We start from the raw sequence: 13,025 nt of genomic DNA, 5'->3' as shown, positions 1-13,025 counted from the left end.
CCAAATTGGTCTACTTCACCGTCCTGATGTGCCAATGCCACAAGAATCTTTTAAAAAATATTTAACTGTAATTGACTCACCATTTTCACTCTGGTCATTGCCCTCCTCTAAATTCAAAGTCTGTTTGCCTGAGCTATGTCCCCACCTTCCAACACAGCATCCTGAAGTAGCAGGAACCATTGTAGAGGGACCTCCATGATTCTGTATCAAAGAGACACATATACTGTAATTCTCACTATATAGTCAGGAAAAAAAAGCTACAGGGACGTTTTTAAAAGGCAGTTTAAAAACTAGCCTAACAATGTGAACTTCTGTTGTAAGAGAACTCTGTAATTGTTTTCCATGCAGTTTAGAATACAAAAAATATGAAGTCACAATCAAGAAAACAGAAAATATTAACACATACTCTATAGGCAAGATTAAGTCTACCTCTATTCCCTTTTCTAGGAATAGCTGGGAGAAAATGTCTCTTATTTTCATTTTTCAGAAAAGGCTTTGTTTGGTTATTTGTACAAAATCTAAAATTTATCCACATTGCCTTTACTTCAAAAAAATAAATGAAAAAAGTAAACAGCTTTTTGAGTAAAGCATTGATCCACTCACAGGTAAAGTTGGATAAGTGGTCTCATCCCCTTCTTCAACTTCATAAAAAGTAATCGTTTCTTCTAAGCCCCTGGGCATCTGTCCATTCCCTGGGGCAAATCCATACTGGGACTCCTTGTTCATACAACTCATCTGGCGGTGACTACGTCTAAATGAACTTAAGTGGTTCAAAGAATAAAAAAGTAAAAATGATGAAATATAACTTGTTCCTAACTTCTAAACAACAGTTCAAATATCTCAAAGTTAACACTTTTTAAAACATTAATGTTCAGCAATGAAATCAGACTTACCCATTTTCTCTGACTTTCAACACAATACTCACCGAGATCTATAAGAGAAGTTATCATAGCTCTGGCAGCACCTTTTACCTGGGCCTGGGTAAAAATCAACTTTAGGGCCTGGCATGTTGTGCCTATTTATAAACCGAGATGAATTCCTAAGAATAAAGAAAAAGAAAAATAAAACTCTCTATTCACCAATATCTAAGTAGTCAGTCTCTGTAGTTAAATAGAACTAATCTGTCTTTCTAAAAACATTCAACTAGAAAGGGCTCTGCTCTCTGCAATATTGGCATTAGGCCTATCTGTTATTAATGAAATACAGTCTGTATGTCACACAGACCCTCATCTTGATGGCATTCTGTCTTCTTGGATCTCTTCAATCGCTTCATATTTCCCTAGACCATGAAAATACAAATCTGTCAATGTCTTACCTGGGCATCCCATATCCTCGACCTTGTCTCGGAGATGGATGTTGAGGATGAAAATGTTCATTAGACATAACATTGCCAGCTGTCTGTGAGTAGTGCATTGGAGGATCATGCCCATAACGCATACTGTGCTGTAGCCTGGGTGGGAGGACGGGTTCTCCCTTGCCGTAAGCCATAGTCATGTAAACTTCTTTCCCTCGAATTTTCTTGAACATCTTCTTCTGTTGCTTTATGTCCATCTCTGATATAACTTTCAGGCAAACAAAGAAGTAGCAAATAAGCTCATAATCAAAGCAAAAGGCCCAGTGTACTGTCACCACCACACTGCCTTAAACTTTCCAATGCTTCCCCTAGGAACAAACCAAATAAACATAGAGAGGGAATTTTTGTATTTTTGAAGGATATACCAAATCTTTTATTTGGAAGGACAAAACCAGCAGGTAATTTCTGTATCAATAGGTATATCTCGGCACTATCCCTAGTATGGGCAGGTTAGTATAGGTCATCAAAACACTGAGTCACCCACGGCCAGGCCCAGTGGCTCACGCCTGTAATCCCAGCACTTCGGAAAGCCGAGGCGGGTGGATCACCTGAGGTCAGGAGTTCAAGGACAGCCTAGTCAACATGGTGAAACCCCGTCTCTACTGAAAATGCAAAAATTAGCCAGGCGTGGTAGTGTGTGCCTGTAATCCCAGCTACTCAGAAGTCTGAGGCAGGAGAATTGCTTGAGCCTGGAAGGTGGAGGTTGCAATGAGCCAAGATTGCGCAACTGCACTCCAGCCTGGGCGACAGAGTGAGATTGTCTCAAGAAAAACAAAACAAACAAACAAAAAGCCCCCAAAACACTGAGTCATCCAATCACATACATTACTATTCTCTAATAAATTATGCCCGTTAATATCTCCGGCTGCTTCTATGAGGTGTTTCCTAGTTCTCTAAGAAATATTTTTCCCCCTCAGGTTAAGATCCATGTCAGCTTAAGTTTTTAAAATTAATTTTTATAGGTGTAGAACAGTACGTATTTATGTGGTACATGCAGTATTTTGATACAAGCATACAATGTATAATGATTAAATCAAGGTAACTGGAATATCTATCACCTCAAACATTTACCATTTCTTTATGTTGGGAACATTCCAAATCCAGTCCTCTAGTTGTTTTGAAATATGTAATTTGTTAAGTATAGTCACCCTATAATGCTACCAAATACTACATCTTGATCCTACTACCTAGTTTTGTACCCATTAACTAATCCCTCTTTATCCCCCACCCCCACTACCCTTCTGAGCCTCTGTTAACCATCATTCTACTCCTCATCTCCACAATATCATTTTTTTTCTTTTTAGCTCTCAAATATGGTGCTCAAGTTTATACAAAGTCCCTTAAGAACCATGGTTCTCAACCAGGGACAATTTTGCCTCTCTCTTCTCTAGGGAATATTTGGCAATGTCTGGAAACATTTTTGTTTCTAGTGGATAGAAGCCAGGGATGCTATGAAGCACCCTACAATGCACAGGACAGCCCCCCGACAATGAAGTAGTATCCATTCCATTATCAGTAGTGTTAAAGTTGAGAAACCCTACCCTACAACAAGACATATGACATACCTTTAAAAAATAGTACAATGTAGGTAAGTAAAAGCAGGTACATGAAGGGGAAAATAACAACCTTTAGCATACAAACCTATTTCTGGGACATATCCCCCAGGGATTTTCTGATAACCTCTTCCTTTCCGACCGGGCATAGCATTCCAGGCAGGAGCAGGCATCACTTGGGTAACTGGTTTTAAGTTAGCCAATGGAACAACATGCCTTAAAAGTTAAAGGTATCACCATGAAGATACTGCAACACAGACTTAACTCTCATTCAATACACGTAGCCCACCCCTTATACTTCAAGTGTATTCTATTAAAACCTGGTTGACACCAGTTTCCTTGTTTGTTATTAATTTAGAAAACCTAAGAGTAGTTTGTGCAATTTCACTGCTGTTTCTAGTACTGATCACATTTCAGAAGAAAGACTGGTAGACCATATTAGTTCACAAATATTTGCTGCACCTCCTTGGAGGATTAAATCTCCCCACTCCATTAACATGAGGCTTGGGAATGTAAACCACTCTGCTTAATAAAGTATGAGACATTTTAAGATTCAGACAAGCGGTTTGTTCTCATTTTATTCCCCATAATCATGGATGCACGTGTTAAAACAGGATCTCTGTTGAACCTGATCCCATTTGCTGATCCACTACGGATATGCTAAATGAAGGAGAAAGGACCTTATTGTTTTAAGCTGCTGAAATGTTTTGGTTGTTAGGGAAGCATAGCCTCATTTAATGGTTCTCAAAGTGGACCAGCAGCATTACCATCACCTGGAAACTTGTTCAAAATTAAAATTCTTGGGCCCCACCTCAGACTTACTGAATCAGAAACTTTAATGACTGGGCTCACTAATCTTGTGTTTTCACAAGCCCTCCAGGTAATTCCAGTGCATGGTAAAGTTTGAGAAAGACTAGATTAGTTTATCTTCATACTGGCAGAGGCTCAGTAATCCAACTTTGCAATTACTGTGAACAGTTTTGTATCAGAATTCTGTTGTACTTAATATTTCTAATAAGTAGGTTAGTGTCTAAGATTTGAAAACTTTTATACATGTCTAATACCTATATTGAGATTTCATACTTCAGCACATGCTTTTGTAATTTAAGATAAGTCATCCTAGGCCAACACTAGATACAATTCTGGTTCTCTTACTAGCATCCTGGTAATTCTCAATTTAATATTACAAAATAGAACCAGGAACCAAAGATTTCAGTAATTCAACAAATTATCATATTCCTACTTTTCTGCCAATTCTTCAATGAAGACTGTTACTGAATTGTTCTCAATTCCAACTTCCTGGATATGAGCATTATAATATCTTCCATCTGATTCCAAACAAACCTGAAAAGAGAATACATCTAGTCTCAAAACTAGTGACAGATACGGCTACCGCCAAACAAAATACCACTTTTCCCCAAATAGTAGAGTTCAGTGTCTAGTTTTTAAAGTAATTCATATCAACACTGCCAGTCTGGATCAAAGGAGGCAGCACATACTGAAAGAACTTTACATCTAATCACTAAATTTGTAATTAAAATTTAACACAGACATTAAAGAAACTTTTTTTTTTTTCCGGCTGGGTGTGGTGGCTCATGCCTGTAATCCCAACATTGAGAGGCCAAGGTGGGAGGATTGCTTGAGGCCAGGAATGAGACCAGCCTGGGCAACACAGTAAGACCCTCTTTCTATAAAAGAAAATAAAAATAGGCCAGGTACGGTGGCTCATGCCTGTAATCCTAGCCCTTTAGGAGGCCAAGGTGGGTGGATCACGAGGTCAGGAGAAAAAGACCATCCTGGCTAACATGGTGGAATCCCGTCTCTACTAAAAATACAAAAAATTTGTCAGGCGTGATGGCAGGCGCCTGTAGTCCCAGCTACTTGGGAGGCTGAGGTGTGAACCCGGGAGGTGGAGCTTGCAGTGAGCCAAGATCACACCACTGCATTCCAGAGCCTGGGAGACAGAGCAAGACTCCGTCTCAAAAAAAAAAAAAAAAAAAAAAAAAAAGAAAAGAAAAATTAAAAAACTTAGCCAGGCATGGTGGTATGTGCCTGTAGTCCCAGCCACTAGAGAGGCTGAGGAGGAGGATCACTTGAGCCCAGGAGTTCAAGGCTGCAGTGAGCCATGATCATACCACTATACTCCAGCCTAGGCAACAGAGCTAGACCCTATCTCTTTAAAAATAAAAATAAAAAAAGTTTCTAGTACTTTGTAAATAAGTCTTGCTCAACTCATATTATGACTATAAGCACATTCTTAAACAAACTACTGATTCTTGAAGAAGGAACTAACCTGACACTTGTCTCCCAAATAGTACTGTCTCCCAGCATACTCCATGTAATCAGATTTTTGAAGTTCTATTAAAAGAAAATGAAGATTCAAGCTCAACTAAACTGGTTCCTTTCCTAGATCATTTAATTTCCTCATTTACTTTTACCGTTTTACCATAGTGCCGTTGACAATGCTACCACTATAAGTGAAAATAGGGGTAAAGTGTCAAAGGGCCATCCTATTATTCTGGATGAGTTATTTCTGCAGTTCATTTAAAGAGATCTGCCAGAATAATTTTGTGCTTTAAAAAAACAAATACGTGGAAATTGGGAGTTTCTAATCAGAGATAGTCAAACACTAATGAGGTACAATTTGAAAGTAACACTATTCAGCTTCTTCAAATCAACCTATATATATTTTTTTAACAACTTACTGTGTTTCCCAAGGTCTTAACCTCATTCTAGATTATTAACTACAGCTAAGTTTACCAGGGATCAAGGAGTTGAATGTGAAATACTAAAGGCTTATCTTGAAGGCAAAACTAAGGCCTAGGTTGATCACTTTAGTTATCTTATAAGGAGAGAAACAATGACCTGTTTTCAAGGGTTGGTAAACTTTTTCTGTAAAGAGCCAGATAATAAGTATTTTCAGTTTCTTGGGCCATACATAAGACTCTCAGAACTACTCAAACTCTGCTGTAAAATGTTACGAACGCTGAAATTTGAATTATATAATTTTCATGTGTCACAATATATTATTCTTTTAATTTTTTCTGCCATTTAAGAATTAAAGACCATTCTTAGCTCACAGACCACATAAAAACTGTTGGTGTGTCAGATTTGACCCACAGGCCTAACCTACTCATTTATCAAGGAAGGTGGTTTTAACACCTGGAATTTAAGATGAGCTTGTTTTCAGTCACTAAGTTTCTTAAAGCTATCTAAAAATTATCTCTACACAGTCTTTGCAAAGTTGAAGTCCCAGGCAAACATCAGATTCTAAAAGATCCCTCCTACATCTGAAGCTATGTTCCCTCCTGTGGATTTAAATCATATATAAAGATAAAAAGCATCAGGCTGTTTTTTTGTAACAGTATTTCTTATAAGAGGTGTTCACCATAATTTGCAAAATTATACTCCTGAAGTTGTCAGGATTCAAAAGTATTCTGTTGATATTTCATTACCTTTTCTGCTGTCCAACCAAACATCAAACTCTACATTACGATAGATTTCCGGATCCAGGGCTTTGAGCACCTTATAGGGGAAGGGCATCTTTGATGGATTTTCTGGAGACTAAAACAAAAATAATCATGCTAGAAACTCACAATCCTTAGTCTTCCTTCTATGAAGAAGGAAAAATTAAGTTGCTTCCTTCTTAAGAAAAGTTGTGCTTTATTAAAACAAGAAATAAATCGCACAATAAACTGCCATATATTTTAAAAATCAGGAGACTAAAGTAGCAAAATGCAAGTAATCTAAAAGGTTTTAGATGGCAGAAGGGAAATAATGTCTAAATGAGGCAATGACTCAGGACACATCCCATATAAACCAATGCAACACAAACCAGGATTAAAAATTCAGAGCTATTCAGGAAGTGTTATGATATAGACATGGAGGTGCAAGTATTTCTGTACTCTACAATACCTGGAAATATCTGAAACTTACTTCACTTTAGTCAAATCCTGTTAAAATTTCCAAAGGAACTACCATTTTTCTGCTGCTTTCCTAGAATTTCACTATATTCAATACTATTCCAAAATTACAAGCACCTCAGGTACACACAGAGATTGCTGTAATAGTATTTGACTTATTTAGCTAGCCTCAAACTGAAGGCCTATTTGATTTTAGTCCTATATGGATGGTGAAATTTCTCCTGTTTCTCTAACTTTAAACCATGATTATCACCTAGTTTGAAGAAAATAAAGACAGGCATTGTATTCCTTAATGAAAAAAACCTTAGCATCACAAGACTGATTACAAACTAAATATTGGGTTTCTAATATTTAACTTAAAAGCATATTGCTCCGGAAATTTCTGAAGTGCTCAGTTTGTTCTGAAAAATCTAAAATTCTGTAAAAATAAGAATTCAAAGAACATTAAGCATGCATTTTAAGTTTAAAGATAGGTAAGACTTTCACAAAGGAAAATGACCAACTCCTCCCTCAACCCATATAACTAGAATACACTACCTGACTTTAACTAGTTTGTCATGGGTATGAAAATTCTTTGCCTTAGAAAATATCAAACCTTTGTTTCTTCTGTTCCTTTATTGTAGCTCTCTGGTATATTTTCAGCATTGTAGCAGGCACCCCACTCTTCCATCCTAATTCAAAATATTTAGAGCAAAGAGCTTTTTATAAATGCAGAATTTACTTATCTTAAGCCTAACGACTACACCACCACCTAGTGGTAAATTAGCTCAGTTCTAAAACTAAGGCAAATGCTTTTTCATTCCAACATTTGCATTTACGCTTCCTTTTTATAAGTATGTGCTACAATATACTTAGCAGATTACCTCCTGTATTTTACAACTCCTGTGAGAACACACTCTTAGGGTGATCCCTATGATCCCTGCCTCATTCATTTTGGTCTCTCTCTCTCTCTCCTCTGCCGCCTGTAAGGAAGCAAGCAGCCATGTTCACCACCACAATGTAGCAGAGCTGAGGTAATTACTTCCGGCCAACTGACAGCAAAAACTTGAAGCTCTCAGTCCTATAGTTCAAAGGAACTGAATGCTGCCAAGAACCATGAGTGGGGAAGTGGATCTTTCTCCAGTCAAAGCTCCAGATAAGAACTCAGTCCTGACCAACATCCTCATTACAGTATTATGAGACACTCAGCAGAAGATCCAACTAAGCCATGCCCAGATTCCTAATCCACATAAATTGTGAGAAAAGTGTGCTGTTTTAAGCTGCCAAGTTTGTAGTAACAGTGTTACACAGCAAAACATAACTAATACACCTTGCCTTCCGACTACTGTAGTTTCCGTAAGCCTAAAGTCCTTAAGACAAGTGATCAGTGACGAATGAAGCAACCTTTACCCTAATACATGGTTGCCACTCCTGGCAGTCCCAAATAAGCTTGGTGCTACTTTAGAATCAGTATTTTCTCAAAGTATGATCCACAGCCTCCTACATCAGAATGCTTAGGCACACTTGTTTAAAAAAGAGATTCCTGGTCCCATTCTGACCTCAAATTTTGTGACAGTAGGCGCAGGAACCTACCTTTCTAACAAGCACTGTAAATTCTTATACAACTAAAGTTTGAGAACCATGTAATTAGATAGTTCTGAACTTTCTTCTAGCAATACAAAACGAACCTGAACAAAACCCCCAAAGTCTGGGCATCTCACAATACATCTCTTTGGTAAAACTCTCCCCCCATTAAAAATATATATCCTAACATATGTGTATGTGTGAATATATAACCTAACTCATAAGCTTGCCAGGCCCCTTCCACTTTCAAATGACTATAAACATAAGTATGAAACATAATTATTATGATATTCCCTTTCCCTTTATTACCTATTCTGATTTGAACTCTTGTAATCAGTATGGGCATCCTCGTTTCCAGTCACAGCATTATTTCTGTTCTTCTTAGAACCACTTCGAAACAATTTAATCGCAGTTTTCAACTCTTCTTCATCCACAACAAACACATCTTTATAGAGAATTTCGTACAATACAGCTGAAGAAAAAATGGCCGAAATTCCAATTGTCAAAATAAGATTTATATTAACTATGTGAAAATAGTCATAATCCTGCGTGCAAATAGGTACCAACAAGGTTTTAAAGGGGCTATTCATGGTAGGTCCGAGTGAAAACAAGTCATCTGAAATCACACCCAAAATTTATAAAGCCTTCACATACCCTGACAAACAGCTGCACTTGACTGAAATTGTTTTGAGTACACAGAATCATAGTGACCACTACTTGAATAGCAGAGTAGAATCTAAAGAAAAACACACAGAACAATTAAGTGAATGTTACACATCTTAAAACCATGAAATTAAGATGATAATTAACTTGAAATTGAGTCAGTAGTCAGTAACTGATAACTATTTGAATTTCTTTTTTTAAAAGTGATTTTTAAAATCTAAATATAAGGAAATGCAACCTGTACCTCATAAAGATTTTCTTGGCAGTGACTTTTAAATGCCAAGATTAAAATTACTACTAAGGTTACACTGTGAGCCTTAATCACATTAATATGCCAAACAAGTCCTGATTTACAAATTTGCTAAAAAAAAAAAAAAAAAAAAAAAGGAACACTTAGAAATTGAGTTATTGAACATAACAGAAAGCCTAACAGATGCCAAAAGACCCAGCTAACTTCTAAGAATGACTGGAAAAATTAGGTCAAATACCCAAATACTCCAAACTCAGACTAAGGGAGGAAAGGGATTTTATTCAATTATTTAAAAAGTTATCCATTTTGAAAATCTTGTTGATTCTGGGGAGCCGAGCGCGCAGCACGAGCGTCACGCCAAACAGCGGCCCGCTCGCCTTCTCCTCGGCGTCGGCTGCCGCCGCCTCCCAGAACCTCCTCGTGCCCTCGTGTGCCAGGCCCGCGGCGGCCGGGATCCGGGGTTCACAACATGTCAGCCTCAGACCCTGCTGCAGAGGAAGAGGGAACCCCCACCCAGCCCGCATCCGAGAAAGAACCCGAAATGCCCGGTCCCAGAGAGGAGAGCGAGGAGGAAGAGGACAAGGACGACAACCAGGAGGAAAAGGAAAAAGAAAAGAGTCTCATCGTGGAAGGCAAGAGGGAAAAGAAGAAAGTAGAGAGGTTGACAATGCAAGTCTCTTCCTTACAGAGAGAGCCATTTACAATTGCACAAGGGGCAGAAACTTTGTGAAATTGAGAGGATACATTTTTTTTCTATGTAAGAAGAAAACCGATGAAGTTAGAAATCTACACAAACTGCTTTACAACAGGCCAGGCACTGTGTCCTCATTAAAGAAGAATGTGGGTCAGTTCAGTGGCTTTCCGTTTGAAAAAGGAAGTGTCCAATATAAAGAGAAGGAAGAAATGTTGAAAAAATTTAGAAATGCCATGCTAAAGAACATCGGTGAGGTTCTTGATTTGGAGAGATCAGGTATAAATAGTGAACTAGCGAAGAGGATCTTGAATTTCTTAATGCATCCAAAAGCCTTCTGGCAAACCATAGCCAAAATCTAAAAAAACTTCTAGCAAAGGCAGTAAAAAGGAACGGAACAGTTCTGGAATGGCAAGGAAGGCTAAGCGAACCAAATGTCCTGAAATTCTGTCAGATGAATCTAATAGTGATGAAGATGAAAAGAAAAACAAGGAAGAGTCTTCAGATGATGAAGATAAAGAAAGTGAAGAGGAGCCACCAAAAAAGACAGCCAAAAGAGAAAAACTTAAACAGAAAGCTACTTCTAAAAGTAAAAAATCTGTGAAAAGTGCCAATGTTAAGAAAGCTGATAGCAGCACCACCAAGAAGAATCAAAACAGTTCCAAAAAAGAAAGTGAGTGTGAGGATAGTTCAGATGATGAACTTTTAATTAAAAAGTTGAAGAAACCCCCTACGGATGAAGAATTAAAGGAAACAATAAAGAAATTACTGGCCAGTGCTAACTTGGAAGAAGTCACAATGAAACAGATTTGCAAAAAGGTCTATGAAAATTATCCTACTTATGATTTAACTGAAAGAATATTTCATAAAAACAACTGTAAAAGAGCTAATTTCTTGAGATAGAGGACAGAGAAGATGACTCGTTCCCACAGATTTGAAGATTTGATTTATACCATTGTACCAGCAAAGAGAATGTATTTCCTTTTCTAAATCCTTGTTAAGCAACGTTAGAACTTACTGCTGACCTTTTTATGTTGAGTGTTATGTGAATTTGAGTTTGCTATTTTAAATTGCATTTCTATGCCATTTTTAGTTTAAAATCTTACATGGCATTAATTGTTCCTTGCTTTTATAGTTGTATTTTGTACATTTTGGGTTTCTTTATATAAGGTCATAGATTCTTGAACTGTTGTGGTTTTTAGTGCACTTAATATTAGCTTGCTTAAGGCATACTTTTAATCAAGTAGAACAAAAACTATTATGACTGGGATTTATACACACAGAGATTGCAGTATTTAGTATATGAAATATTTTGAATACACATCTCTGTCAGTGTGAAAATTCAGCGGCAGTGTGTCCATCATATTAAAAATATACAAGCTACGGTTATCCAGATGACTGAATTGGAACTTTTCTCCTGCATGTGTATATATGTCAGATTGTCATCATGACAAAAGTGACAGATGTTATTTTTGTATTTTTAAAAAACAATTTGTTGTATACAAAGTTTTTAAATTTCTTTTGTGCAGACCACTTTTTAAACTCACATAGGTAGGTATCTTTACAGTTGTAGACTATGGAATGTCAGTGTTCAGCCAGACAGTATGATGGAGCAGTGAAAGTCAATTCAGTGATGGAACATGAAGGAACAGTTATCCTGCTTTGTCTTGAAAGTGTCATCAATTTGTAATTTTAGTATTAACTCTGTAAAAGTGTCTGTAAGTACGTTTTATATTAAGGACAGACCAAAAATCAACATATCAAAGCTTCAAAAACTTTGGGAAGGGGTGGGATTAAGTACAAGCACATTTGGCTTATAGTGAATGAACCGATTTTTATTAACTGCTTTTACCCATATAAAATGCTGATATTTACCGGAAACCTAGCCACCTTCATGATTACGATTAAAGTACCAGATTATAATGCCAGAATATAATGTGCAAGCAATCGTGGATATCTCTGACAAAGTGTGTCTCAAAAATAATATACTTTTACATTAAATAAATTTAATGTTTCTCTGGAGTTGGGGCTCTGGCTTTTAAAGTTTGGCTAATCAGTGTTGATTCTAGATGATCAACATAATGGACCACTCCTGAATGAGACTAATTTTGTCTTTCAAATTTACTGTCTTAAATCAGTTTATTAAATCTGAATTTTAAAACATGCTGCTTATGATAGAATGACACATTTGATGTACCAATTAAGGGTTGAAAAATATCTTTGCATCATGGAACAGAAATATATATGTTGAATGTTAACAGGTATTTTCACAGGTTTGACTTGTTTGATAGTTACTCAGACACTAGGGAAAGATAAATAGACGTGAACAAAATAAGCAACTTAAAATAAATAACTAAAAATAAACTAAGACCTAATAATTGGTCTTCGATTTTAAATATTTAATTTGTTCTTATAAACCTTGTCAATAAAATTAATCTAAATAAAAAAGTTATCCATTTAACTGAATAGCAATATACCAATACACTATATAGCACCAATACTGCTAGAGAGACTTCCTCAATGAATTAAGGCACATCTCAGGCTACAAAAATGACAGTTTAACGTCTGAGTTGATTCCTTGAATCCCTAGAGTTTTTTTTTCCCAAAACAATTCAAAGGCCATGCTTGTTAAGCAAAATTTTGTCAGTCAAAATGTTGCATGTGATGAAATTTGTTTACATAACTGTTCCAAAACCTTTCTGAATTTTTGTTAAAAAAAATCTGTCTTTGCCAGGTGGGGTGGTGTGTGCCTATAGTCTCAGCTACTACAGCAGGAGGGTCACTTGAGCCCAGGGGTTTGAAGCTGTAGTGTGCAATGATCTCACCTGTGAATAGCCACTGCACTCTAGCCTAGGCCACATAGTGAGATCCCCATCTCTTAAAAAAAAAATCTGTCTTATATAAGGGATATAATCCCTAGTGATTAAGGTTCTTCCATTTTGAAGGTATCAGCAACCTGAGTTACTCAAAATGATTCTGCAATCTGTGGAAAGATGTTGCCACCAAGCCTCCTTGGCAGAAAAAAAAA

General features: G+C 37.0%; 1 protein-coding gene and 1 pseudogene across 5 annotated transcripts in view; one reads left to right on the top strand and one right to left on the bottom strand.

Annotated features, from left to right (window-relative positions):
* The window catches only part of ALG13 (ALG13 UDP-N-acetylglucosaminyltransferase subunit), an 88,896-nt gene that overhangs the window by 40,172 nt on the left and 35,699 nt on the right, over nucleotides 1-13,025 (bottom strand). For all 5 annotated transcript variants that reach the window (XM_010371351.2, XM_010371353.2, XM_030933858.1 and 2 more), the window contains 11 exons: nucleotides 9,048-9,129; nucleotides 8,703-8,865; nucleotides 7,426-7,501; nucleotides 6,363-6,471; nucleotides 5,201-5,265; nucleotides 4,151-4,251; nucleotides 2,996-3,123; nucleotides 1,316-1,562; nucleotides 926-1,039; nucleotides 604-760; nucleotides 81-201 (listed from right to left, as the gene is read on the bottom strand). In XM_010371351.2, coding sequence (XP_010369653.2) covers nucleotides 81-201; nucleotides 604-760; nucleotides 926-1,039; nucleotides 1,316-1,562; nucleotides 2,996-3,123; nucleotides 4,151-4,251; nucleotides 5,201-5,265; nucleotides 6,363-6,471; nucleotides 7,426-7,501; nucleotides 8,703-8,865; nucleotides 9,048-9,129 — 1,363 coding nt within the window. The remainder of the gene's footprint in view (nucleotides 1-80; nucleotides 202-603; nucleotides 761-925; nucleotides 1,040-1,315; nucleotides 1,563-2,995; nucleotides 3,124-4,150; nucleotides 4,252-5,200; nucleotides 5,266-6,362; nucleotides 6,472-7,425; nucleotides 7,502-8,702; nucleotides 8,866-9,047; nucleotides 9,130-13,025) is intronic.
* Nucleotides 9,776-10,895, top strand: LOC104668601 (annotated as a pseudogene).

This window comes from Rhinopithecus roxellana, chromosome 7 (genome assembly GCF_007565055.1).
Source record: "Rhinopithecus roxellana isolate Shanxi Qingling chromosome 7, ASM756505v1, whole genome shotgun sequence".
Taxonomy (NCBI): domain Eukaryota; kingdom Metazoa; phylum Chordata; class Mammalia; order Primates; family Cercopithecidae; genus Rhinopithecus; species Rhinopithecus roxellana.
The sequence above is the reverse complement of the archived record's forward strand: the minus strand, read 5'-3'. Positions and strand labels throughout refer to the sequence as shown.